General features: G+C 33.6%; 1 protein-coding gene and 1 pseudogene across 3 annotated transcripts in view; one reads left to right on the top strand and one right to left on the bottom strand.

The window, feature by feature from the left end:
• The window catches only part of GGH (gamma-glutamyl hydrolase), a 117,290-nt gene that overhangs the window by 78,398 nt on the left and 11,007 nt on the right, over positions 1-27,885 (bottom strand). Inside the window, exons 4-9 of one of the 3 annotated variants that reach the window (XM_074207990.1) lie at positions 22,200-22,284; positions 18,896-19,034; positions 16,442-16,548; positions 16,259-16,349; positions 13,961-14,098; positions 9,049-12,918 (exon numbers count right to left, since the gene is read on the bottom strand). In XM_074207990.1, coding sequence (XP_074064091.1) covers positions 12,797-12,918; positions 13,961-14,098; positions 16,259-16,349; positions 16,442-16,548; positions 18,896-19,034; positions 22,200-22,284 — 682 coding nt within the window. In that variant the 3' untranslated portion in view covers positions 9,049-12,796. Of the gene's footprint in view, positions 1-9,048; positions 12,919-13,960; positions 14,099-16,258; positions 16,350-16,441; positions 16,549-18,895; positions 19,035-22,199; positions 22,285-27,885 lie in introns of those variants that run through there. The other 2 variants (XM_074207991.1, XM_074207992.1) reach the window with 2 other exon arrangements.
• LOC141502963 (non-histone chromosomal protein HMG-14 pseudogene) lies at positions 20,189-20,708 on the top strand (annotated as a pseudogene).

The following is a 27,885-nucleotide window of genomic DNA, read 5'->3' as shown; positions in this document are numbered from 1 at the left end:
TTGTATCAAAAGATATTAAAATGATGGAATGATCTAATGTGGATATCAATTTTTAAAAAATTTTAAGATAATTAGTTCTATTGATTCTGACTCCAGATTAGTTTTTTCAATGAAATTAATAAACTAGAGAGAAAGAACTACATGCCTACTTGATGCTCAAGGGACTCAATATTAAGATCAAAGGACAACTGGGATGATCAATTATTATATCTAACATTGTCCCTTGGATTTTTAAAGGAAAACTAAAGTTTGACAAAATTTATACTTTATCTCAAAACATTTAAAATGCATAATAGATGAAAAATTGGACCTTATCATGTGACTTGGGATTTCAACCCATAATTCTTAATCATGTGGATTAATTCTGATGAACTGCTTTTTGTCCTCTTTTTTTTTATTCTTCACTGTAAGAATTGTTCTCTGCACAGGAGTGTACTGGGAAATGAAGTTATTATTAAAAAAAATATCAATTAACTTTTTAAAAAGTTAAAAAATTGGGGGGGGGCAGCTAGGTGGTGCAGTGGATAGAGCACTGCCCTGGAGTCAGGAGTACCTGAGTTCAAATCTGGCCTCAGACACTTAATAATTACCTAGCTATGTGGCCTTGGGCAAGCCACTTAACCCCATTTTCCTTGCAAAAACCTAAAAATAAATAAAAAATAAAAAAGTTAAAAAATTAGGGTTAAAGCATAAAATTAAATAAATAGATTATTTCTTCATTCAATAAGGATATACAGGTTGCTTACCCTACCAGAATGAACTATTTTCATCCTTTCATCTGCCATCTTCTGAGCAGATATGTGTGTGTGTGTGTGTGTGTGTGTGTGTGTGTGTGTGTGTTTTAACTACAACCTATCTTTTAGTGTTACTGCATTTTTTGTAATCTGTAGTTTGACCAAACTGACCATCTTGTAATTCTCAAATAGGACATTTCTTCTCCCATCTCTAGACCTTTGTATTGGAATGCCTGGAATGTATTCCTTCCTCTCATTTAACTGTTTGAATGCAGCTGCAGATGCCCAGGTACTTCATTAGATAAGAATTCCCACCTCTACCAGTCATTGGGATACTCTAGAGCTGAGTCAGACTTCAATGAAAAATTTATCTGCCATAGTAGTACAGACCAACCTCAATTGGCATCTGAACTGGTCAAATGGTTTGATATTGCCCTTAGTATGTGTTCACTAGAGGTGAGAAAGTTTATCATTTTATTGACATAATTCTCTTTTACCAGGAGTAAGAAAGGGCAAACACTGATGGAAATCAGATTATGGCCTAGAAAAGGTTGGTCTTTAATATGGAAATCTGTTTTACATGATTGTGATTCAGAGAATTATGAATATAGCTTTAATGCTACATTGAAATATTATTAATTGTGGAAGGTTGTTTGCTCCTGAGATGTAAACTGACCCCTGTTGATTATATCCTGACTACCATTTTCCCCTTCACCTAACCTTGGCCGTAGATGCTGGCATAACAGGAAATGACATTTTGAACTTGGAGGTCACCACCTTGGGACAGGAAGAACCAGTACAGAGTTGCCAGTGGAAGATACCTGACCCAAGGTGCAAGACCATTCCCCAAGAGCCAACCCTCGTCCAACCTACTATAGAACACCATTTCTTGCTATTTCTTCTTTGACTCTTAACTTCCATCTAGACCATGTGGAGCACCATGGGTCTCCCCCATCATCTGTGGCCAGTCTAAGCCAAGCCTCATAGCTGACTTCTCTCTCTCTCTCTCTCTCTCTCTCTCTCTCTCTCTCTCTCTCTCCCAGTTAGCTCTGTCTGACTGTCTTTCCTGATTCCCGCCCCTCTCTGTCTCTGTCTACCAAGCAACCATGCCTAGCCTTTTGTTATTCATCCTATCTTAAAGTGCTCCTTGACCTTTTGGGAGGAATAGTTTTTTAACTTGTTTACTTTGCTAAAATTGTAATAAAATCTGAGAAGTTTAAAATCCCGAAGGGAGCACTCAAATTCTTTCACTTTTTAAGTGGCCCTAGATCTTCTATCTTCTATCTCTATATCTCAGTGGCAACAATTGCACATAAAAAACCTATATTAAATTGCTTACCATTTTAAGGAGGGGGATGGGAGGAAGGGAAGGAGAAAAATATAGAACTCAATTTTTTTAATTGAATGTTAAAAATTGTCTTTATATATAATTGGAAAAAATAAAATATTATTAAAGAAAGTAAAAGTTTTCTTTTCCCTTTTTCATTCTTCCCCCAAAATACTCCTGAACTTAGCTATTAAGATAAGAGAAACAGGATACCTGCATCAAATTCTTCAGGACTCTGAAACTTAGAGAATACATATCCAGTCTTATTTGTATTTATTTTTTAAGACTAGGTCTTCCTAGCTTGCCTAAAATGAAAGTACAGGAGCTACCCATGGATCCCATCTATGACTGACTCTGGTTTCCAATTTGGGTCAGTTTTCTCTCTTTGGGCAACCTAGTAGTTCCTTGCTTGAGGTTCATCATTTTGCTCCCAAAATTAATGCAGTTACAAAATTGTCTAATACCACTGCAGCTCGGAACTCTAGAAATCAAGAGATTCTCTAGCCTTTTATCTAGAATTATAGATGTAGATGTATACCACTATTCTCTTTCAGTGCTATTCTTAATATAGTTAACATAACCAATTAATATTCCAATAACTTACATAAGAATTGTGCTATTAAATGGTATTTAAATTTTCTAGTTTGTTAATATCTATATTAATATTTGTAAATTGTTGAATAAAGGATAATCTGTTTAAATGATAAATTGGTTCTCTCCTGACATCTAGTGTTTGTTAGATACTACTGCAGTGTAATTCCAATTAATGTGAAATCTCCTTTAGAATGAAAATGTAACTTCTAGTAAAAAAATTCTATATTTTAAAAGGATTTTGCCATAATAGATTTCATGTTAAATAATAAAGTTTCTATGTATAAGGAGATCAAAATAATTTTCTATTTTGCTTCTGTCAACTGAAAGCATTCTTAAAATATCCATTAACCTGTTATACCAGAACTGACATCAAGATTGGATTACTTTCATCCACTGTTCTCAGTTCACCTCTCTAAAGCCAGTAAATCTTATGTGCATAATAACTTATTTCCTAAACAAAAATTCATTCAGTAGACACACAAAGGAAAAAGTAAAAATGAATTTGAGAAATACAAGAGGTGAGAATTTCCTCAACTCCCCCAGAGCCACAAATGATGAAGTTACAATGGTTTGTGTAGGAGGGCTAATCACATTAAGCCAGTTCCTTTAAAAAGTATGTGTTATCTCATCCTTTATCCAGTTTTTGCTCTTCCCAGACTTTTCTCATTCCTTAGATATCACATATTCAGCCTTCATTTAGGACTATTCTAGAGTGTGTTTTGGGCAGGGGGAAAGATGGTGGGAGAGGAAAGAATGAAATTAAGATTCTACACCAGTTTAAATCTCCTAGCCCCCCTTCAATGTATTGAACCTCCTCTGACAGACCCCAAATCAACCTAATTTTCACTAAAGGATAGTTCTCTCTAAACCACCATTTCCTTGGAGCAGCAACTGGACAACCAGTAAAGCACTTACTAAATTTTACTGATATCTGAGAGCATCATAGGACAGTTCATTAGACTTTTGTAACTGTAACTTTTGTAACTTTTTTTGTTACTTTTGTAATGATCTCTTCATATGTTTCCCCTTTGCATTACTTCTATGCACCACATTTCAGAAAGTCTATTAACCAGATAAGAGGTAGGGAAACTTTTTCCTGCTAAGGATAATTTGAATATCTATAACATCATTCTTGGCTATATTTGGTCAAACATTTAACTCACCCCTAAAAAACTGTGGATTTATAGAATTTCAAGTCCCACCTGCAGTTGCCTTGGCAATGCCAGACTAACATGACCCGCAGAGTAAAGCTGGGCACAGAACAGGCATCATTTAGCCTGGAGTAGAAACATTCCAAAGAATCGTACTAGTTTTCCTCAAGTATTTGTAGAGCTATCATGTGAAAAGAAGATTAGACTACTACTTGGTCTCACAGAGCAGAAATAGATACAAGGATGGTAACTGCAGAGGAAAATGTTAATTTGGGAAACTGTGCAAAAGAATGTGCTATGGGGATTAGTGTGTTCACTCATTAGAAGTTTTTTCACAAAAACATTTTGATCATTTGTCATACATGTTCCCTATATGGACCATGAGGCTCTTTACAAGAGGGATTCTATGATATCTGGGGGGCAAAAATGGTATCTCATATTTGTCAAAGTGGAAAAGATTATTTCTCCATCATCCCCAAAGTAGAGCGGCTATGGGAAAACATGTATGTACATGAAAGTATAATTGGTGAACCTGTGAATAGTTACAACAATTCTGGAAAGTCACTTGGAATTTTAAACAAAAAAATTACTAAACAGTCCTTTGAGTCAGCTAGGCTTATACCCAAGAGAGCTGAAAGACAGGAAGAAAAGGTTCTTTAGCTATAAACATATTTATAGCAATTTTTAGGGGGAAAAATTAAAAGGAATATCCATCAATTATAGAATGATTGAATGAGTTATCATCTATAAATGTAATGATGTACTAGTTTTATTCAAAAAGACACAGAAGGACTTATGTGAGAAGGGCTGTCACCCACATGTATCATGGGTGTCATTGTATGTCTCAAAGGGAGGTAAAATAGACATCTCTAGCCTCTTCTTGTCTCATACTTCTCTGAGAGGGATTATTTCCTCTCAGAAACTGGGGCTAGAAGCTTGGCTATTTGGTTCTACTCAAACAGAAGAGACTCCAGGTTAGAATTATATTCATCTGCTCTTCAAAATAATATTAGTTAAAGGGGTGGCCGGGTGGTGCAATGGATAAAGCACCAGCCCTGGAGTCAGGAGTACCTGGGTTCAAATCTAGTCTCAGACACTTAATAATTACCTAGCTGTGTGGCCTTGGGCAATCCATTTAACCCCATTTGCCTTGCAAAAGCCTAAATAATAATAATAATATTAGTTAAGAGGATACATTTTTCAGGTTCAAGCTAATTTTTGATCGCTATTTCATTAATGGGGGAAAGGGACCCCAAACTTTATATGCAAGATAGTTCTTTTTCCTGTCAAATGGCAGTTTTACAATGAACACACACAGCAGGTAACCAAACCTAATTTATCCAATTCATTCAACAAAACAGAGATCAGAGAAAATATATAGAGAAAATATACAGACAATATAAAAATATACAGACAATATAAAATGAAGGAGTGCTGTCATTTTGAGAGAGATGACTCATCTCAAATAAGAGAAGTTTCCTTCAGTCAAAGGAAAAGTCTCCAAATCTTTAGAGTAGTTTCTAGTATCTCTAGGTTAGCTAGATGGCACAGTGGATACAGCACTGATCTTAGAGTCAGGAGGATGGGATTCTAATACAGCCTCCATTACTTGATACTCACTAGCTGTATGACCTGGGGCAAGACACTTAACCCTGATTGCCTTGCATTTAGAGCCGTCTCCAGTCATCCTGATTCATATCTGGCCATTGGACCCAGATGACTCTGGTGGAGAAAGTGAAGCTTGTCTTAGCACAGCACAGCATCACTCAAATCCAATTCATGTGCTTGTCATGGCATCACTTCCCTGATGTCATGTTCTGCTTTTTGAAAATTAAGGATAAATATCAAAGATTTGATGGAGACTATGTCAGCTTCTTCCCAGAATCTTTTTCTTCAGTAAATTGAAGTGGGCATAGTATCTTCCATCTTCCATCTCAGAAATGGAAACCACAAGCACCTGATCAACTGCAAAACCTGAAAAGGCTTTAAAAGACTAGAAGTAGAACCAACCCTTGAAGAATACTAGAGTTCTCTATCTAGTTCTCAACAACTCCAAACTCCTGCTTATGCAGGGATGGAGCATTGATCTTTACCAGGAGATTCCTATAACAATGGACTTTTATAACACTTATATGAACTGAGGCAGAATAGAATAAGGAAAACACAAAGAACACATTATAACATCAAATTATTTTTAAAATGAACAATTTTGAAAACTTTTATAAACTGGTGAAAAATGAAATGACCAAAACCAGAAGAACAGTTTATATGGCCTAATAACACTGTAAAAACAAACAATATTGAAAGTTTTAAGAACTATCATGAATATTCTAGAGGGATAGTAATGAAGCATACTGTCTATTAGAGTTGAGAAATTTGGGATATAGAATTATAGATAGATAGATGGGTAGATTTAGATAAACTGAAAAAATGTATATAATAGTTATGTAATTATATGGTTTTATAATGTCATGTTATAGAGTTGTAGTTTTATAATTTCATTTATGTATAAATTTGAGTTTTATAACTTCATATATCATATAAAGATTTCAGTCACTGAAGGAATATATTTTGCTTTATTATACATTTTTATTTTTAAAAATTGTATTTTTCCCTATTGGAGTGAGAAGCAAAAGGAAGAAAAAATAGATTCCTGATTTTAAAAAAAGAGATCGGATGTGAAATGTTGCAGACACTTTCAGGTGAGATTGCTATATTATTAATTATATTTTGCTGCTTTGCTTTATTTCAAGAAACCTCTCATGAAGCATATATAATTTATAATTTTTTTGTAATAATGTTTGTCCTTTATTTTTGAAGAAGACCATAACATCAGGGAGGTGATGCCATGACAAGCACATGAACTGGATTTGAGTGAGGGTGTGCTGTGCTAAGTCACTAAGCCTCACTTTCTCCTCCAAAGCCATCTGGATCCAGTGGCCAGATGTGAATCAGGATAACTGGAGATGGTCTTGGATGCCCCTGGATGCTGGGCAATCAGGGTTAAGTAACTTGCCCAAGGTCACACAGCCATCAAGTGTCAGGGGCTGAATTTGAAACAGAATACATCAATATAATTTTTAAAAAAGAAACATGTGAATATTTGTTTGAAATGATGCAGAGTGAAGTGAGCAAAACTAGGAGGGCAATTATAAGGATCAACAGCTTTAAAGAATTTAAAACCTCTGATTAATCTAATGACCAAACATGATTCCAGAGGACCATTGTGGAAGCATGTTACCTACCTTCTGACATTGAGATAATGGATCCAAGATGAAGAATGAGAAATTGATCTTTAGACAGACAATGAAGAAGTTTGCTTTTTGACTTTGCAAGTTTATTACAAAGATTGTGTTTCATTTTGTTTTGTTTTCCAGTGGAGGTAGGGAGTGGAAAATAGTTGGATGTTAATTTTTTTAAAAAAGAATCTGAAGAAATAAGATCACAAATGTGACTGACTCTCCATCTATGCTTAGGTCCAGGTCAGTATTTAATACTAACACATAGAATATTCTCAATGTATTTTGAATGGAAAGAAAAAATATTTGGGGGGAAGGAAACTTTATCTTGATCTTGTTTTGCTCCTAGAGTTACCATATTTCTTTCTCCATTTATCTTTGGTCAGATTTTTCAATAAATATAGCAATTTCTTTCATTTCCTTATTGCCTAATCACTCTCTGACCATTTGCAATCTGGCTTCTAGAATTACCATGCTCTTGGAACTACTCTCATAGGTAAACACTGACCTTCTCACTTCCAATGGTCTCTTCTCAGTCCTATTCTTCTTGTCATTTCAACCTCCACAACACTTGATAACCATCCTATTATTTCCTTATGCAGCCACCACCTACTTTAGACCTTTATCACTCAAATGTAACCCACTCTAATACTTTCTTCAGCCAGTAGCTAAAGTAATTTTCTTAAAGTGCATATCTCATCTTACTCCTAGGATCTTGCACAAACTCCTGTATGTTTCAACATTTCTGTCTGATTTATAGGATGCAGTTAATAAAGGCTTGTTATTCAATCAACCAATGCAGCATTTGACCCACTCCTTAAGACTTTTCATATTGTTGCCTGTGGCCCTTAATCATTCTAAACTTATTCTCCATGCATTCTACAAGGGACTTAAAAGGAGGGAGCAGCAGATAAGACAGAGCTGAGCTAACCTATGGTTAAGGGCTGAGCACATAAAAATAAGTGGTGCCAGGTCTATGTGCTCTTCCCTTCTCAATCAGGGGTGAGGTTCAGCTCTGCCTCACCTGTCACTCCCTCACAGTACATCCCTGGGTCCAGCCAACTGCCCTTCTGACATCTCAATGCCTAGCCTCCATGTTTAGAATGTACCTTTTCCTCCTCTCTGTCTCTTAGTTTCTGGTACATAGTAGACAGTAAATAAATGCTTGTTATCTGATCAACCAATGTGGAATTTGACCTCTCCTTGAGACTTTCTTCTGCTCTGATCTGCATAGTACAGTATTTTGTTGATGCTCCTCCCTCCTTCTGAATACTCCTCTTGTACCACCCAGTTTCCTAAAGCTGTCTTCAATACTTGGTTCTTACTTTATGCCATCCTCCCTCTTTGTTATTCCTCTCCCAGTTGTGCCTCCTGACTCTTTCCCACCATAACTCAGCTGCCTTCTCATCCTTGAAAATCCCTCCACTATGTTAGCCTCCTTTTCCCACTAGTTAATTCCTTCTGGAGCTACTATTTTAGGGGTGGGCATAGACTACTTTTGTATCATCCCTCTCTTGACAGGGCTTCTGACTGAACTTTTTAGCTCTCTTTTTATGTATCTTCTGCCATTAAAACATAAATTTCTTAAGGAGAGGAACTATATTTAATTTTCCTTATATTTATCTCCCTGGCATATACAGATAGCACAAAGGTAGTGTTTAATAAATAAATGAGTGTTATCTCTTGCCTTCCTGATTCTAAACTGCAATAGTGTTTATTATCTATTCTATTTCACATTTACCTTGTCTTGTATTTAACTATTTAGGTGTCTAATTTCTCTAATCTATTCTGTCTATTTCACATTTACCTTGTCTTGCATTTAACTATTTAGGTGTCTAATTTCTCTAACTAGACTCCTACCAAAAAAAAGAGACCTTGTCATGTATTTTGTGTCTCCCCCCCATGAGCTGAACACAATGGTACTCACAAAAGTCCTTATTAAATATCTGTTTAATTAATGTATTCATATTAGGGACAATATTATTGACCAACAAGAAAAACAGTTTGTTTTGGCAATTTTTATTTTGAATATTACATATTCATTAATTTCAATTAAATAAGATTTAACAAATACAATCAAAAGAAAATACTGTTAATTTTAAAACAAAAATAATGATTACTTATAAATACACCACCACTACTATTTTCTATATGTGCAATGTATATGTTGCAAAGTTTTCAAGACTTTAGGTTTCAAGATACATTACCATGTGTGTCATACACACTCCAAGTTAGAAGTTTCCAAATTTCTATCAAGGATCCCCTTTGGCTGACAAAACTTATAGTAATCCTTTTTACTCCTTATAATCTAAGGCTAAGGATTCCTCCATTTGCCCAGTCCTTTCTATGCTGCAAATTGGTGTTCTATATTTAGAATGTCTCCTCCAATGTCTATCCTTTACCACCACATGTCGTCTCCTAACAGAACATCCTGATTCTGAGGACCAACAAAAAGTGAAACCACATGTCAATCTGTCGCACTTTGCATGTGCTCAACTCTTCTCAATCACAGGTAAAGACAATATGCTGATATGTTTTTCTTAGCTGTATTTCTTCGCTGACAGGAAGACCTCTATTTGGAGAGTGAGGTAAATCATTGGGTCAAAGGAAAGTAATAATAGTATAAAAGTACCCAGAAAACTTATTTCACTTAAAAGTAAAAGAAAATGAAACTGGCAGTATTTACAATTAAGGCACTGTAACATTAGCACCTGATTCTAACAGCTCAGGAACTTAATGATAGTATTACAAGAAAAACTGGGGGCAATTTTAATAGGCATTCTCCAATCTAACATAGCTTTGCTTAGTCCCAACTGAAATAACATTTTGCAGAGAAAATGTTTAAGGTATAGCTAGTCCATCACTCCACAGATTTCTGCTGCCTTTAGGACATTGTACTATGCGGGCAAGGGATATAAATAATAACCTAGGGGAGTTATCCTCAAAAAGTTTACAAACAAATAGGTAATACAAGTCAAATCAACTCAGAAAGTAAAGCAATGAAGAATGGCTCATTTGGTAAATTACAAATGAGAAGCAGAAAAAAAATGGATTGAGAGGGAGAGATTACTGTTGTGTCTGGAATGTTCAAAGAGAAGTGAGACTTAGAGGAAGGGTAGAATTGGGGAGGCAGATAGGATGATTTTCATAATCTCGCCACAAGGTTACCAGATTAGGAAATCCTTATTACCATATTATAGACTGGGAGAGTAAAACACCAAAGAAGTTAACTTACTGATTATTTCAATTTAGTGTAATAGCTAGTTCTGTTTCTCATTTTTCTTGTTTAAACTCCCCTTTAAAAAAAAAAAGAATTCACAGTTCACCTATTCAGTTGGATTTTTAATATCTTTTTATAAATGATTTTTAAAAAGGACAAACAAGTTTGGCTCCCAGAAATATCTCACTAACCCTAAATACTGGTGAGAAACATTAATATGTCTTTTAATTTACTACTTTATTAAGGTAAGAAGAAGAGCTATATTATAAGACTTAGAATTTGACAGAAGTTGGAAGAGGTTTAATTTTAACAAAGAATGGAGGTGAGTATTAAATAGCTGCAAATAGCTTCAAATAGCTGCATTTCATATTAACCCTCTTTCAGTGAGACCAGATGACAAATTATATGGTCAGTGTCTTCTCAGGCTTTTTAATCATAAAAATTTCAATGATATTCTGTTTCCATTTTAAATAATCTCTAAGACACTTATCAGATCACCATCATTAATATAAATACATTATGATCCAAAAAAATGAAGAAATATTAGCAGCAACATGAATTAAAGTATTTGACTAGAGATATACTTCTTATATGAAGAATAATGATTTATTTTTTTAGGGAAGATCTGGTGCATTGTGTAGTTGTCTTAATGAAAAAATAATTTAATTGAACCTAGGTTCTTTAAAAGAAATACTAAATGTCAGTTTGCATATTAAAACCTATTATGATACATACATTGATAAACACTAATACTCCATTAGACTAGACATAAATCAATTATATTTAAAACTCGAATCATTTTACTTAAATGACATTAATCACCTATAACATTTTACATAATTTCTTCTTTGTTCAAGTGAATAAAAATCCTTTTCTACATTTTGGTTAAACCACTTTTTTTTTTTTACTAATTTGCAGAAAGCAAGAAGAATATGGCTTTCTCCATAATGGCTTGATTCTCCATAAAGCCTAATGTCATTGGAAGAAATCTCATTGGTCACAAGAAGGTAAAATATTACAACTATAATGAATGATTATACTTGCTACAAATGTGAAAAAAGGACACTAAGATTTCCTCAATCACTCTAATTATAATCCCACAACTTGAATTCGTGTATTTGTTCATTGTTTCTCAAATACTAACAAAAATCATTAGTCTGACCCTACAAGAAGTTCAAATGATAATTTCAAGAAATCTGCAATGATTTATGATTTTTTGATTTGCTGTCACAATGGCTGTTTCTTGATTTTTATTAGCTGTACTGTAATGTGTTGATGGAAAACAACATTCATGATTTCCCAGGTAGTATGCTGGCTCAGCTGTACTATTTAAAAGTCTAAGTCAGGGCAGCTAGGTGGGATAGTGGATAAAGCACCAGCTTTGGAGTCAGGAATACCTGGGTTCAAATCCAGTCTCAGACACTTAATAATTACCTAGCTATGTGGCCTTGGGCAAGCCATTTAACCCCATTTGCCTTGCAAAAAATCTAAAAAAAACAAAAAAATAAATAAATAAAAGTCTAAGTCATCCTGACATGGAAATGTGTTTTGCATGACTACACTTGTATAACCTATGTCAAAATGTTTGCCATTTCAGTGAGAAGACTGAGGAAGGAAAGGAATAGGATAATTTAAAAAAAAGAACTGTAAAATTCTTTTTATACGCAATTGGGGAGAAAATAAAATATTAAATTAAATTTTTTTTAAAAGGGGCAAAAAAAAAGCCTAAGTCATCAGGAGCCCTAGCTGGTGCTATGGATAGAGCACTAACCCTGAAGTCAGGAGGATCTGAGTTCAAATCTACCCTCAGATACTTACTAGCTGTGTAACCCTGGTCAACTCCCTTAATTCTAATTGCCTCCCCTCAAAAAACGTTTAGGTCATCTATTAACTTGTAAGTTCTGGGCCTTATCCTCTCAATAGGAAACATGGCATTCAGTCAAAGGTCTTATATCAAATGCACAGCATCTCATCTAAAATCATTCTAAAAAGTTTGATATAGTCAATAATGATTATGAGGTGTTCACTTGACTAATTTAAATTTCCTTCCATTTTGCTTAAGTCTCAAGATTAAAAAAATAAAAAATGTGACCTTGCCAATAACTTGGCAATTACTATTCTTTGCAGAAAGATTAATATTTTTAAAGTGTAAATTATCTTGCACAGATGATATTAAATTACGTGTGTAAATTTTACAGTATTTCTTCTTCATGAGATTAAAAATCCTTTCCTACATTTTCAACAAGCCAATTATTATTTTTTTCTTCCTATTTGCAGAAAGCAAGGAGAATATTGCCATCTCTTTAAATATAATGGAATTTTACTTCTGCTAAAGTAGGAACTAGAAGCCTCATTTCATTGAGTGGAAAGTCTACAAAGACAAAGAGAGAAAGTCTACAAGAGCAGAAACAGAACAAAGTATGCAACTAAAAAAATGACAGGGTTTCCTTACTGCCATTGACACAAATAAAAATAGTTTAATGACTCCATTAACAAATCACTGTGGTTCTAACAAAATTTTCCAAAGACATTCAATCAAAAAAATAGCATTGCTGAAATATAGACTTATTTCCAGTGTAAACAGGCACATAATTATAAATCAAAGCTTTAGCTTCTTCATCTTTATTTGCAAAATGGTGACGACTTTTTCGAGCTAAAGATATATAAAAAAGAAATATATATAAAGAGACCATGTCAATGACTAATATCACTTTAAAAAGTTATCTTATCCCATTATGTTTCTTGTGCTATCATTACAAGAAAATAACAATTAGCATATACAGAAATATGCTGGCACTTGTTCAAACCAGCTTAAGAGAGACAATTGTTAAATTTTCAGTGTAAGTTTTGTACTTTGGAAATCAGCAAACACTAAGAATCAGGGTTTAAATTATTATTTAATTGATTGCTTAGACCTAACTAAGGAAGTTAAAGTTAAATGTTAAATATTAAAATTGATTAAATTTTGAAGCTGTCATGAGTATATTTTTTTCCCAAAGGCATTTATTAAACATCTACCAGTATGCTGTCAAGCATATCACTTCTCTCAACTGGGGAAAAAAAATATGTATTTTGTTCATTTTTTTCAATAAAAGAGTTCCTTATTTTCCTCTTATCTATTGATTTCTGTTGGCTCTAGATCAAGTTTTACTCTCATTAGTAAGTAAGTTGACATGAGAAAATCACAAGAGTGTAGCAAGTCTTTTAGTCCTCTTATCAAGTAAGAATGTAACATGAAGACCAAGTAAACTAATCTATCCTGTAAGTATCCATTAAACAACATTTACTTTTCCTATTTTTATTAGCAGGTCCTCTCTTCAAATATAGGACTTCAGTTTCTCTAGATTTTTTTCACCCATGTCATTTATGAAACATCTGCATTTTTTACAAGTAAGTATTTGAACCAGTGGTACTGGTAAATGTTTAATGGCTAGCTCTCCAAAAAGAAAATGCACACATGAAGTGCTTTTAACTTTAATCGGCATTACAAACATTATTTCCTTAAATCTAGACAATCCAAAAAGAATACATCAAGACCTGATTTGTAGCTTTGGCCAATTTCCCAGATATAAAGACTTACTCTGAAAATTTAACAATCAGCTCTCACAAGCTAGTCTGAGCTAGATGAAGCACATTCCTAATTTTACCTAAAATGAGCCTCCATAAATGTGAATCACAAAACTAATTTTTCTTACCTTCATTTACAAAGAATTGTGCCATGTAAAATGAACTTTCAATAGCTTGTGGAGAATGAACTAAACCATCTAAATTGGCCCATTCGAAAGCACTCTTCTCTGGATGCCACTGGACACCATAAATGGGGTAGTCATATGCTAGATTTAAAGTGGGGGGGGGAATCACACAATTGATAATGAGAATGCATTAAGACACCATGTACATTAGTTTAAATTTAATCTGTTTATGAAGTCATTATTTTTCATATACCTACAATAAAGTTCTAATCCAATCAATGCTTCTTGGTAATATGGAGGTGGTTTTTGTCTGCCAGAAGGCTATTTCAGTGGAATGTAAATGCTGGGGTTTGCCAGGTTTGAAAGGCTTTCAAGTTCAAGCTTAGAGACAAATGGTCTATCTGCCCTCTGAAGGTCATCTTAGTAAAGTTTGTAGTGGTTCATTACTGTAATTTCTTGGTTACCAAGTGATAAATTTTTATGACTACAAAAATTCACAGAACAGTCTACTGAAGTAATGGGAGACAATAGGCCCATCAATGACTTAATGGAACGTTCAAAGTGTTGAAAACTTTAAAACATAAAATAGAATGACTGCAATTATCTAATATAGAACATCTTGAGGGTTTCAGTTAAATAAAAGGGTACCTGAAATTATCAATAAAACATTTTCTCTAAATGAAATTTTTCATAATATAGTGTGGTGCTCCTTTACTGATAAGCAGAGAACAAATAAAGTCTAATTGTTAGATTACATCTTAGTATTCGAGAGCTAATCCTGTTCATTGAATCCACACAAACATATTCTATTTCTCTGCACTACTTTGTACCTTTTAATCTACTTATATAGAAATAAAGTACATATAACTCTTCTCCTAAATTTCTTTCTAGCACTAAAAATATAATTTCCTCAAATCAAATCAAAGCAACAAATTTTACTAAGCATCTAAGCATCTCTTACTTGCAAGGCACTGGACTAGATAATCTTGGTAACTTCTTTCTAAATGGCTTATCATAGCTTAATGATATTAGCTGGGGATATATATATATATATATAAAATATGGATAGAAATAGATACAATTACATGGGGTATGGGGGTGGGGAGAATTCCTGTTGAACTCTAGATATCCTAGAGATATCTTAAAATCAGTTTATTTTTCAAAACTGAACTCAAGGGTAGTAGGTGGTACAGTAGATAAAGCACTGGTCCTGGAGTCAGGAGGTCCTGAACTCAAATTTGGCCTTAAGACACTTAATAATGTGTGACTTGGGCAAGTCACTTAACCCTATTACCTTGCCAAAAAATAAAACTGAACTCATTATTTTCTCCTCTTCCTACAGTTTCTTATTATTGTCAAAAGGACTATCCTCCCTATCAACCAGATTCACAACCTGGGAGTCATCCCTGATTCCTCATTCTCTCACCTATCCCTCTCACCTTCCCCATCTATAGTTAATCCTAACTTAATAGCTCTCTAATATGTCTTCTCTCCTCCTGTAGATACTTCAATACGTAACAGATTTTCTTAACATAATTACTCCCTCTACTGACTCACCCCCAATGATGGTTCTTCTCCCATGGTAATAAACCTTCCAACAATGAGTTTTTCCAAAGGCTAATACTAGTAAAACAGAAATTTAGTCCATCACTTGGCCTGTATGTGAAGCCTATGCAAACGGTAAGCCTGCCAGAACTTACCTTTCACTAATATCATCTTTGAGAATCCAGTTTCCTCCACTCTAAAATGAGGTATCAAATAGGCTTTCATGTTAAGTTTATAAATAAATCATATATTATTAAAGGGTATGTATTACATTCTTAAACTAACAGAGATGTCCCTGCTTCCAATGCCATTTTCCTCTACTCTACTCATGCTTTTTCTTCACCTGGCATGTATCCAGAGACATATATGCTAAAACTACATTTTTATCCCTTTATCATTGCTATTTTCTTTCTCTATCCACTCTTAGTCTTTATTCTTCTCTCTCTCTACTCTCTCTCTCTCTCTCTCTCTCTCTCTAAGTACACTCACTATTCCTTCTAAAGACTGAATCAAGTAAGTGACTATAAATAGATAGACAATGAAAGGGATAACAAATATAATCACTTCCCTGATCCCAAGACAGGATTTAACCTCATCTCTCACTTTCTCTGCAATCCTAAAAGTGAAAAGTCTATTCTTAAAAAATTTAAATAGCTATGACATAAAATAATGTTCTATGACTATAAAGAATAGTAAGGAAAATAAAATATATGTATTAACATGTTCAATAAAGGGAAATAAAATGCAAGTACATACCTTCCATTGTAGAGATAAATTCAATGCCATCACATGTATTTGTAGATAAAACCTTGTAAAACTCACTTAGCTCCTTATTCTTAGTAAAATTCTATGGAAGAAAGATTTTTTTAAATTGCAATTTGTTTTTTCTATAGTTGAGACTAAACACATTAACTTTATTCTTTAAAAAAATTAGAGTACCTTCAAGGAAAGGCTCATCTTATGAAAATTTGAAGTTAGAGGTTTTGTTGCAAATGCCTCTAACAAGTCTTTAGAGAAATTCTGGAACATCCTACTTTCGGTTACAGCTGAAATTAAAAAAGAAAAAAGATAAATAAACAAATAAATATCACCAGTGTCAACCATGTTCAATCCAAAGACAGTATTATTGTAGTATGGTCAATATGAATAAATTATTGACTAAATGTCAATATTCAGATATTTCAAATCAAAGACAAAATGTGTCACATAAAAAAATCTAATTGAAGGAGAGAATCATAGGGTAATAGATAGAGAATAAATGGGTCTTAGATTCTGACAGGCCCAGGTTCAAAGTGTGCTAGTGGTGTGATCTTAGGCAAGTCACTTACCTTTCTTCAGCCTGAGTTTCCTCATCTACAAAATGAAATAATAATGCTTGGAATTCCTACCTCATAAAGTTGTTATAGGACTCAAAAGAAATAGTCTATTTTTAAAAGTAAGAAAAAAATAAATCACCCTCAAAGTGAAATAAAATTATCAGGGAAATTTAATTAAATCCTAGCTACATTTAATATCTTCACCAATATCTAATTTCTGAGTAGAAGTTTTCTCAGAAAACTCATATTAGTTTATACCAAGAGAAAAACCTAGCTGTCAAGAAATTATTTCAGAGGGGTGATAGGACCATAGATTTAGAGCCAGGGAGATATCAAAAGTCATCTAGGTCAAATTTCTCAATTATTTTCCCCAAGAATAACCAAAAGAAGCTACTTACTATATAACAGATGCAATAAATATGCAATAAATGCAATATAGGAAGAGACTAGATAAATTTTCAGTGAGCATCAATTATCACAGCCCTCCTTCCAGATCCCAATCTCTTTCATATTCTATACATTCACAGTCATGAAAGACTGATAAAGATACATAGATCATTCATTCAACTATACTGGCACACAAATAACCATATACAAAAATAAAAGCTATCTATAGCTATATGAAAAATTGCTCTAAATCATTTTTGATTAGGGAAATGCAAATTAAAACAATTCTGAGGTACCACCTCACACCTATCAAATTGGCCAATATGACTAAAAAAGGGAAATGATCAATGTTAGAGGGAATATGGGAAAACTGGGACACTAATGCATTGTTGGTGGAGTGGTAAACCAATCCAATTTCTCTGGAAAGCAATTTGGAATTATGCCCAAAGGGCAATAATAACCTTTGATCCAGAAATACCACTACTTGGTCTGTGTCCCAAAAAGATCATGAAAAAGGGTAAAAAAATTCACTTTACAAAAAATATACAAAGCAGTTCTTTTTGTGGTGGCAAAGAATTGGAAATTAAGGGGTTGCCTATCAATTAGAGAATGGCTGAATAAACTGCAGTTTATGAATGTGATGAAAACTATTGTTCCAAAAGAAATCATGAGGTATGAGACTTCAAAAAGCCTGTAAAGAGTTATATGAACTGATCCTGGGTGAAATGAGCAGAACCAAAAGAACATTATACACACTAACAAGACTGTGTGATGATCAAGTATGATGGCCTTGTTTATTTCAGCAGTACAATTATCAAATCTAAAAGACTCATGATGGAACATACCACCCATATCCTGAGAAGGAACTGTGGAGTTTTAATGCAGAACAAAGTTTACTATTTTTCAATTTTTAAAAGTTATCTTATATTTTATTAATATTAGTTGTTATTTTCTCTCTATTTTTTCCCTTCGGTTTGAATTTGATTCTTCTTTCACAACATGATTAATATGGATCTATATTTAGCATAATTACACAATGTAGAGTCTATATTGGATTGCTTTTTGTCAAGGGAAGGGAGGCAGTGAGAAAATGCAAAACTCAAAACCTTATAAAAGATGATTGGTGAAAACTACCATATACATGTTTTTGGAAAAACTAATAAAGAAAAATAATAAAGAAAAAACTTAAAAAACTGTTCTCACTGAATTATTCAGTATAAAAAAGGAAATATACTCATGAATAAAAATATTTCAAGCTTATATGTATTATTATGTTTCAAAAATGAAAGTGTGATTAATAAAATACAAAATCATTTTAAAGTATTAATAAATCCACAGGAGTTTCTTATCATTGATTCCTTTACCCAATAAAAACCAGTACCACAATTAATATCAACAAGAACATTTAAAAAATTTTGCAATGCTAAAAAAGAAGTCCTCACATTTGAAAAAAGTTGGAATCTATTGTAGTAATCATATTGTGGTAGACATACTACTTTCCTCCTGCAAATAAGGATTTCTTAAACTCACAAAGACCTCTAGATCATTTTTCTAAAGGACTACAAAAACATACCCATTTACAAAAAAAAAATTTACTACCTCATTCAGATAGCATGTTGTGATCAGAGAGAGAGTTTTAAAAAGGAGAGCTGTGATAAGTTTTGCTTAATAATTTTAGCAAAAAACCTACCTTCAGTAAAGTTCAAAGGCAAAGCAATTCCCTCAGTCTTGGTCGAAGTTAGTAATAGTTCCCCACTTGTCAAGACAGTAAGTTCTTCAAATCCAAGGCATGTTCCCCAAATGGGAAAATAATCTCCTTTTTTATTAGCCTTTATGTAGAGAAGGAAAAAAGAACTAAGTTTATGTACTGACCTCAATGGCAACAAAACATTTCTTCCATGATGTCTAAAGTTTATCTTTTGTCTAAAGCTTATCTTTTGTCTAAAGCTTACATTGCAATCTTCAATCCATGGACCTCTAAGGAGCTACAAAGGTTAGGATTTAGTATAAGACAGTAAATTTGTTTTGAGTAGGGGGATTAATTCAAGCTATTTGAGGGAGTGAGTTGATTCTGGTTTATTCCTTAGGTTCAACTTTTCTGTGGGGTTGGGTACAAGGGTGCCCGCTACATGCCACCATTCACTTTCCATTGTTACCTGCCCTACACTGAGCTCAGGACTATGCACATGTCACCTCTATAGAAACTGGAGTGGGGGGAGGGGAGAAAAAAAGCAGGGTTTGACTGTGATTATGGAAATAAATGGTCCACAGTCCAAAAAAGAAAAAAAAAGACAGTAAATTTATCTTCTCTAGAATAACCAATATGTTACAGTATATGTATATTATTATTTTTCAGGTGTCACTTAGTTGTTATTATTCGCAGTAAAGTACAAATCATTTAAAAATGATGTTGCATTTAGCAATCAGTAGAAATAAATACTACTAATACCATATAGGGATCCACAAATATATTTACAATCAAAAAAGAGATCTTCATATTTGAAAAGGTTGGGAATCACTAGTCAAAAGTCAAAATATACATAAGCATATTTTACATGTAAGATCACAAGTCTTTGGGTCTTTCATTAAAAAAAATTACTTGAAAGCCAGTTAATGAAAGTTTTATTGTATATAAATCTAAATTTACAAGTGAAAAATCAAAGTTAAGTATTTACTTTACTAAATGATTATTGATAGGGTTCCTTTAAATAGTTATTTTTTCCTACTACATTTTAAATTTTGTGAAAATTCAGAATATTCATTCAATAAATTACTGAGACTCTAAAACATGCAAAGGGCTAAATGAGATAGATATGTATAAAAATAATTCAAGATCCAGGCCCTGGAAGTTGCTGCAGTAGAAGCTCCCGCTGCCCGGCCCTCTCCCTCCGACCCCAGACCCCTGGCTTGCCCAGGTGATCCAGCTTGCCCAGGTGATCACCCATCTCTGGGGAGAGGGAGCTGATCCACACACGCAGCCAAGATGCCTAAGAGGAAGGTCAACTCCGCAGAAGGGGATGTAAGGGAGGAGCCCAAGAGGAGGTCGGGCAAAGGTAGAACCAAAACCCAAAAAGACAGCTGGAAAGGATAAATCTGAGGACAAAAAAGTTCACACAAAAGGGAAAAAAGGAGCAAACAGAAAACAAGCAGAAGCTACCAACCAAGAAAAGAATAAAGATGATTTCCCTGCAGAAAATGGAGAAACGAAAAATGAAGAGGTTCCAGCCTCTGATTCAGCAGGAGAGAAAGAAACCAAATCTGAATAACATCTTATAAAAATCTTAACAATTGTCCCTGTAACCTCCCTTCTTGTACAATTCAGAGGAATATTTTTATCAACTATTTTGTAAATGCCAATTTTTTAGTAGCTCTCTAGAAACACATTTTTAAGAAGGAGGCAGTCCCACCTCATCATATTAATTTTTTAAAACATTTAAATAAGTGAAGCCAATCTAAAGTGGCTTTATTTAGAGTCCTATTTAAAAAGGTGAGATCATGTGCTGATTGTCAGTTTGGTTTTTGTTTATTTGTTTTAATACAACCAGAAATTAATAGTCTGTTGATTTTGGAAGGTGTTTCATGTCTTGTGCATAAACTTAACATTCCATAGGCAGTTCTTACATCAAATTAAATGAAGCAGAGATAGTAATTTGGAATTGTGACCATGAATTTTAAAGATCTTATTCTGATTAATCTGTATCCATCTTGTCTTTCAGTACAATTGCTTCCTAAATAAAATGGCTCCCTGGTGTTGGATCTCCTTTTCAAAATTGTGTGCTATCAGTGACATTGTCATCTTTGGTAATAGTGGTATAATTTTTTTTTCTGGTAACTTTGTTAATGTACTGTAAAAGACTGGAACATGTTTATAATGAGTGTAGTTTTATTAAATACAGAATTGGTGGAAACTTGCTTTGAAAAAGATCAAATATCTTATCTATATTAAGGATCCTGGTATTTGATGACTTCTTTTTAGGGAGAATTGCCTACCAGTACCACAATTAATATCAACAAGAACATTTTAAAAATTTTGCAATGCTAAAAAAGAAGTCCTCACATTTGAAAAAAGTTGGAATCTATTGTAGTAATCATATTGTGGTAGACATACTACTTCCCTCCTGTAAATAAGGATTTCTTAAACTCCCAAAGATCTCTAGATCATTTTTCTAAATGACTACAAAAGCATATTCATTTACAAAAAAAAATTACTGTCTCATTCAGATAGCATGTAAGAAAAGTCACTGGAATAACAGTTTAGAAAAAGATTGCAACTACATAATTTTTAGACTTTTCTAGCATTTTTAAATGTACAATTTATTCATAGTGTCTATGCACTGATGACCAAATGAGCTAATAAAATCTTGATTACAAAAGAAAAAATAATAATTCAGGACCCTAGGGCAACTAATAAAGGAAATGAGAAAGGTATACAATTTTGGTCAGGAAAAGGTAAGCATTCCATGAGCAATCCAAATAGAATGCTATAGGTTAGAAAAGGAAGAAATTACATGAATGATAAAGGACTTCACAAAAGAAGTAAAAATTGAGCTGAACTTTACAGCATGGCTAGGATTTGGTTAGAAAGAGATGAGGGATAAAAGGAATGCATTTCTATTACAGAAAACAACTGCACGAGAAAATACACTGAGAATGTACATGAAGTTCAATCAAGGACAAGCAAGTTTGTTTTGCTAGAGCATGGGATTTATAGAAATAATGGAAGCTAAAGCTGGAAAGGGAAGCTGGGGTCAGATATAAAAAAACCTGAATGTTAAGGCTTAGGAATTTGAAATGAATTCAGATAGCAATAGTAGTGAGTATTTTAGTAGAAGCAGAATGATCAAAGCATAATTTTGAACAGATATCTGGCTATGAGAAAAGGAGATAATATGAAATACAAGAGGCAGGAAGACCAATGGGAGGGTAGAGGAGGGGGAGGTAAAGAAGGATTGGGACTATTATAATCTGGGAATGAAAGAACAGTTGAAGATTACCATCAAAGCTTTGTTATAAAACAATTTGGCTATAGAGCTATATCTTGAAGACCGAAGACTGACAGCTCCACCAGGTAAAAGTATCCTGAAACACAATATCAAATATTTGTTGGTTTTTTCTCACAGAAAATAGACAATTTATTTATAAGTAAAATGTGTAATAAAGCTAAACATATGGAGGTGAAGACAGTGCTATTTAAAAAGCTTATAATTACAAGTAAGTTCTTATTCAGAAACAACAGCATTTTATTTCTTTTCTTTTTAAAGTTGTTGAGCTGAAAGCAACTTTAGAATTCATCAAATTCAAAAAAAATTCATCAAATCCAACCTCTTCATTTTATAGATTAGGAAACTGAGACTCAGAGAGATTAAGTGATATATTATGTCACTCATATACACAGTATCTGAGCTAGAACTCAAATCCAAGTATTATTCACTCCACTCCAAATTCAGATCTCCATCTACCATATCACATCACCTTTTAATATAAAAAACCTTTGAATATTAAAAAAAATTCATTTGAGGGGCTACAATTATATATCCAAGCTTTTATCTCTGAAAGTTGCTTTAGATTCAGTCTTTTAAATACTTTGATTAAAAAAAAGTGGCAGGGATAATAAACACATTCATAGAAGTGGACCACAATTCAGAATTAGAAAAGTGTGAAAATCTAAGGGGGGGGGGGCAGCTAAGTGGCACAGTGGAAGGACCACTGCCCTGGAGTCAGGAGGACCTGAGTTCAAATCCAGCCTCAAACAATAATTGCCTAGTTGTGTGACCTTGGGCAAGTCAGTTAACCCCATTGCCTTAAATAACATTAAATTTAAAAAAAAAAGAATATTTAAAAGTCCAGAAACTTTAAGACAAATGAGGTAATTTTTTTCAGTTCTTTCATGAGATCATTCAAACATAACCAAATCACATTCACACATTCTTTCTAATTAGATTCCCTCTAAGTCTCCTAGTGATAATATAGTTCTGAGAAGTAATGTATATTATGTCCCTATATAATAATGTAAACAGTTTAACCTTTGTGAGACCCTCATGATTTCTTACATATACCTGTTTAATGTTTTCACTTGAGTCTAGTGTTTAAAAGTATTTTTTTTTCTATTCAGCACTTATCTTTTCATCAGAAATTCTTGAAAATCCTCTAATTCATTAAATATCCATCTTCCCCTCCCTTACAGGATTATAAACAATCTTGCTGGGTAGGTAATTCTAGATTATAATCCTAGATCATTTGACTTTCAGAAAACTATATGCTGAGTTCTCTCTTCCTTAATGACAGTGCCTCCTAAATCTTGTATGATGCTGACTTTGACCTCACAGTACTTGAATTCCTTCTTTTTGGATGTATGAGGTATTTTCTACTTGACTTGAGAATTCTGGGTTTTGGCTTCAATATTCCTGGGAATGTTTATTTTGGACTTTCTTTCAGGAGGTAACCAATGGATTCTTTCAAATTTCTGCTTTACCTTATGGTTCAAATATATCTGGATAGTTTTCCTTTGTAATTTACTGAAATATGATAGGTATGCTCTTTTCTTGTTTGTGGATTTAAGTTAGTCTAATGATTCTTACATTGTCTCTCAATCTATTTTCCAGTTTAGTTTTTTTGATGAGATATTTCATATTTTCTTCAATTTTTTTAGCCTTCTAACTTGTTTTTTTTATTTCCTGATATCTCATGGAGTCCTTAGTTTCCATTTAGTCAATTCTAATTTTTATGGAGTTATTTTCTTCAGCTAACATTTTATATCTTTTACCAAGTTCTTATTTCTTTTCCCATTTTTCTCTCTACCACTTTTTGTTTTTTAAAATCTTCTTTTCCCCTAATTCTTGTTAATTTTGTTTCCAATCTGCATTTTTCTTTAAAGCTTTGATTGAGGACATTTCCAAGTCATCAGTTTCTCTGTTAATATTTTGAGCTTTTCTGTCACCATAGATGCTCTTTATAATAAAGTTCTTTTGCTAGCTCACTTTTTCCATCTTACTTCTTTACTTTAAACTTTGTTCGTTTTGATCTCGGCTCACATCTGAAGGAGAAGGTGTCTGGCCTGAATTGTTGCTTTCATAGCTCAATCTGGCAAATGAAAGTTTTCAATGCCTCCAAAATGATGTGACCCAGGGGGAGGTTTGTTCACTGTCCACATTGAGCCAAACAACTTACTGACCCACACTTGGATCTGTTGGCTTGTGTGTAGATCAGTTTCAGTAGACTGTTGCTGGACTCTAACACTACTAGCCTTTTAGGAGGTTCTGCAAGTTCAAAGCTGGTGTTGGTCTTTAGAATTGGTTTTTCAACTGCAGGCTTATGTACTGGGCTAAAGATTAGAATAAAGTCGCCAATCTTTTCTTCTGCTTAGAAATATAGAGTTAAGTTTCTGGAATTTCTTCACTCAATACTCACCTTGCTCCTTTCCAGCCCTAGATCTATTACTCACAATGTGTGTAATGGGTAACAGATCCTCCAGATGGCACCCATTCCTGTTCCCAGCACTAGTTCAGGGGTCATCTGGGATCTCTTCCTCTCTTGATGTTCACGCAAAAAAAATCAAGTGATTATTATCGTGTCCCCTTTTATTGGACACCATTTTATTTAAATTCACGGCAACTTCTATCTCGCTCTCAGATATGTGACAAATATTTTTTTAAAAGAAAATTCACAATAGTTTTCATTTTTGAAAATCATGAAGTATGCATCAAGCTAAATTAAGATACAAATCTAGAATTGGGAATCAAAAGGGCTCATTGCAGCTAATATCTGCAATAAATTATTTTTGAGGCAATACTAACTTGAGGGACATCTGTCAGAAGTATAAACAACATTTATTATAAATGTAGGTACAATGTTGAAAAACTAACTCTTCCTTTAACTTACCTTTTGAGGCTTATCTGATAGTTTTCTAGTTGCAAAATCTGAAAAACTATTGAGCATATACATATAATATACATGTGTGAATTATGGTCACCTTAATCTACAAATTATTAAAAAGTTGTTTTAAAAGAAATGAAATTTTAAAAAAAGATTAAAACAAGAAAAAAAAGAAATGTGAAATTTCAGCAACAAGGCATTCAGAAGATAAAAAGTTCAGACCAAGTAGACACTAAAGAATTCTGTTGAGAGGTGCAGTGGATAGAACACCAACCCTGGAGTCAGGAAGACCTGAGTCCAAATCCAGATTCAGACACTTAATAATTACTTAACTATGTGACCTTGGGCAAGTTACTTAACTCCACTGCCTTGCAAAAAAGAAAAAAAAAAACAAATTCTGTTTTAAAGACATGAAAGGAAACATAGGATCATAAATTTAGAATGAGAAGAAGTCTTGGGAGTCACTGAGTACAACATCCTTATTTTACAGATAAGTTAAGTAATTTTAGAGAAGTTAAATAAGTTTCCCAAGGTCAAACAGCTAATAAATATAGGAGGCAGAATTTGGCCCAAATTTTTTGTATTATTAATTACATTTGATTTTCACATTGTCCATATCAAAAAATATTTAGAGGGGGCAGCTTAGTGGTATAGTGGATAGAGCACCAGCCCTGGAGTCAGGAGTACCTGAGTTCAAATCCAGCCTCAGACACTTAATAATTACCTAGCTGTGTGGCCTTAAGCAAGCCACTTAACCCCATTTGCCTTGCAAAAAAACCTAAAAAATATATATTTAGGACTTATAATTTTATCTTCTATAGCACTGAATTTGGTATGGGTTTGGTTCAAATTCTTTTTTTTTCTTTTGGCTTTTGGAAGAAAATGGGGTTAAGTGACTTGCCAAAGCTATGTAATTACACAGCTATGTAATTTATTAAGTGTCTGAGATCAGATTTGAATCAGGTCCTCCTGACTCCAGGGCTGGTGCTCTATCCCCTGTACCACCAGCTACCCACTTGGTTCAAACTCGTAAACTTTTGGGCAAGTCGATTTTCTAACCTTAATGTCTTGATTTATAAAATAAGAGTGTGCTCTAAGTTCTCTTAATATCTCTAAATTTTTAGTCCCATATTCCTAATGTCTATGTACTCCAGTCATGCTCATATGCCACAGACAATAGTTGATAGGAGAAAAAAATCAGATAAATCCCTAACTATAAGTTCCTGCCCTCATTACTCATACTTAAGTAGCAAAGGGGAAAGGAATAGTATAAATCCAAGAAAAAGAATAGTGGGGAATATGACCGACTTCCATTCCTTACCATTCCTGAATGATATTGTGAGGAAGCAATATAGGATCTATGAAGGTAAAATCCTGAACCTATTCAGATCCCTTCCAGGTGAAAAACAACTTAATTCAAATGCAAAGAATCTTTAGAAAATCATGTCCCAGGGTGGCTAGGTCATGTAGTGGATGGAGGACTGGCCCTGGAGTCAGGAGTACCTTGGGTTCAAATCTGGTCTCAGACACTTAATAATTATCTAGCTGTGTGGCCTTGGACAAGCCACTTAACCCTGTTTGCCTTGAAGAACCTAAAAAAAAAATCATGTCCCTTTAAGGAAAGTCTGCCTTCAGCATATTAGAAAGTTACAGAGCATAGTAAAACAAAAAATGATCCAATTATAAATGAGTTTTGATAAAGGAAGGGGGGAAAGGAAATTAACTCATTAATAAATAGGAATAGAAAATAATCATTTGAGGTCTTCCCTCAGAATGGCAAGGCAGATCTCTTAAGAGGAACTAGATAAATAATAGGAGATGAACACCAATAAAAGGAAGTTATATTATCAATGATTTTTAAGCGATACAGATACCAAGAGAAAATCTGTGAGGTTTTAAATATTTTAGCCACAAATATGTCACTAAGAGGCCTGGATAAATAGTAGGTTAAGTACTTTTCAAAGCCTGAAAGCTCTCTATATAGATAAAAAGTGTGAAAACATTTTCTCATGAAACAGAAAGTCAAAATTTAAATTCTTATTGTTAGCAGTTAAGTTTAATGAAAGATGGCAGTCTCTTATACATGCTCTTATTCTTTCAAATACAGTCTCATATCTTGCTTTAATTGGTTCTTTAAAATATTATATTGCTATAGGAACAGTATAAATTATTAACAAAGAGCTATGTTTGTATAGATTAGAATAATTGGCAAATTGTTTACACATTTTTCCCTCAATTACATCTGAATAATGTTGTCTGATACTGTAGTTAAATATACAGTATCTAAAATAAAAAAAAATCAGCCTCTGTGGAGTTTATCTTGCATTTCCAAGTCTACAATGTGCTGGCTTTACAACCCAGCTAAAAAGAAGTATCATTATGTTCTTCTGAGAACTCTCCAAAGCAAGAAAAAGACATGTTTAAACTGCTCTACCATATGTTTAAACTGCTCTACCATAAGGATAGTGACTAGACCTATGATTTCTGAAATAATTCATTTGGATTTTCTCTCTATTACAAACAGTATCAATCAATGTTATATGATTCCATAGGGGTAATGATTACTAACTATTAGATCCCAAAACTGTGAAGTGCAAATTTTAAGATCATTTACATAAGTGATAAAGTAAATGATCGTATAATCTGCACTTTACAGTTATGGGACCTAATAAGAACTAATAATTTTTCCTTGTCCCAGTGACAAAGCCCGATGCAGCAGAGTTGCAGTGGAAAGTCCTCTAATTTATTTTTGTACCTCTGGATCATCTACTGCCTAACTGAGGGGTGAAGGATGAGATCTTCCCTAAT

This window comes from Macrotis lagotis, chromosome X (assembly GCF_037893015.1).
Source record: "Macrotis lagotis isolate mMagLag1 chromosome X, bilby.v1.9.chrom.fasta, whole genome shotgun sequence".
NCBI classification, from domain to species: domain Eukaryota; kingdom Metazoa; phylum Chordata; class Mammalia; order Peramelemorphia; family Peramelidae; genus Macrotis; species Macrotis lagotis.
The sequence above is the reverse complement of the archived record's forward strand: the minus strand, read 5'-3'. Positions and strand labels throughout refer to the sequence as shown.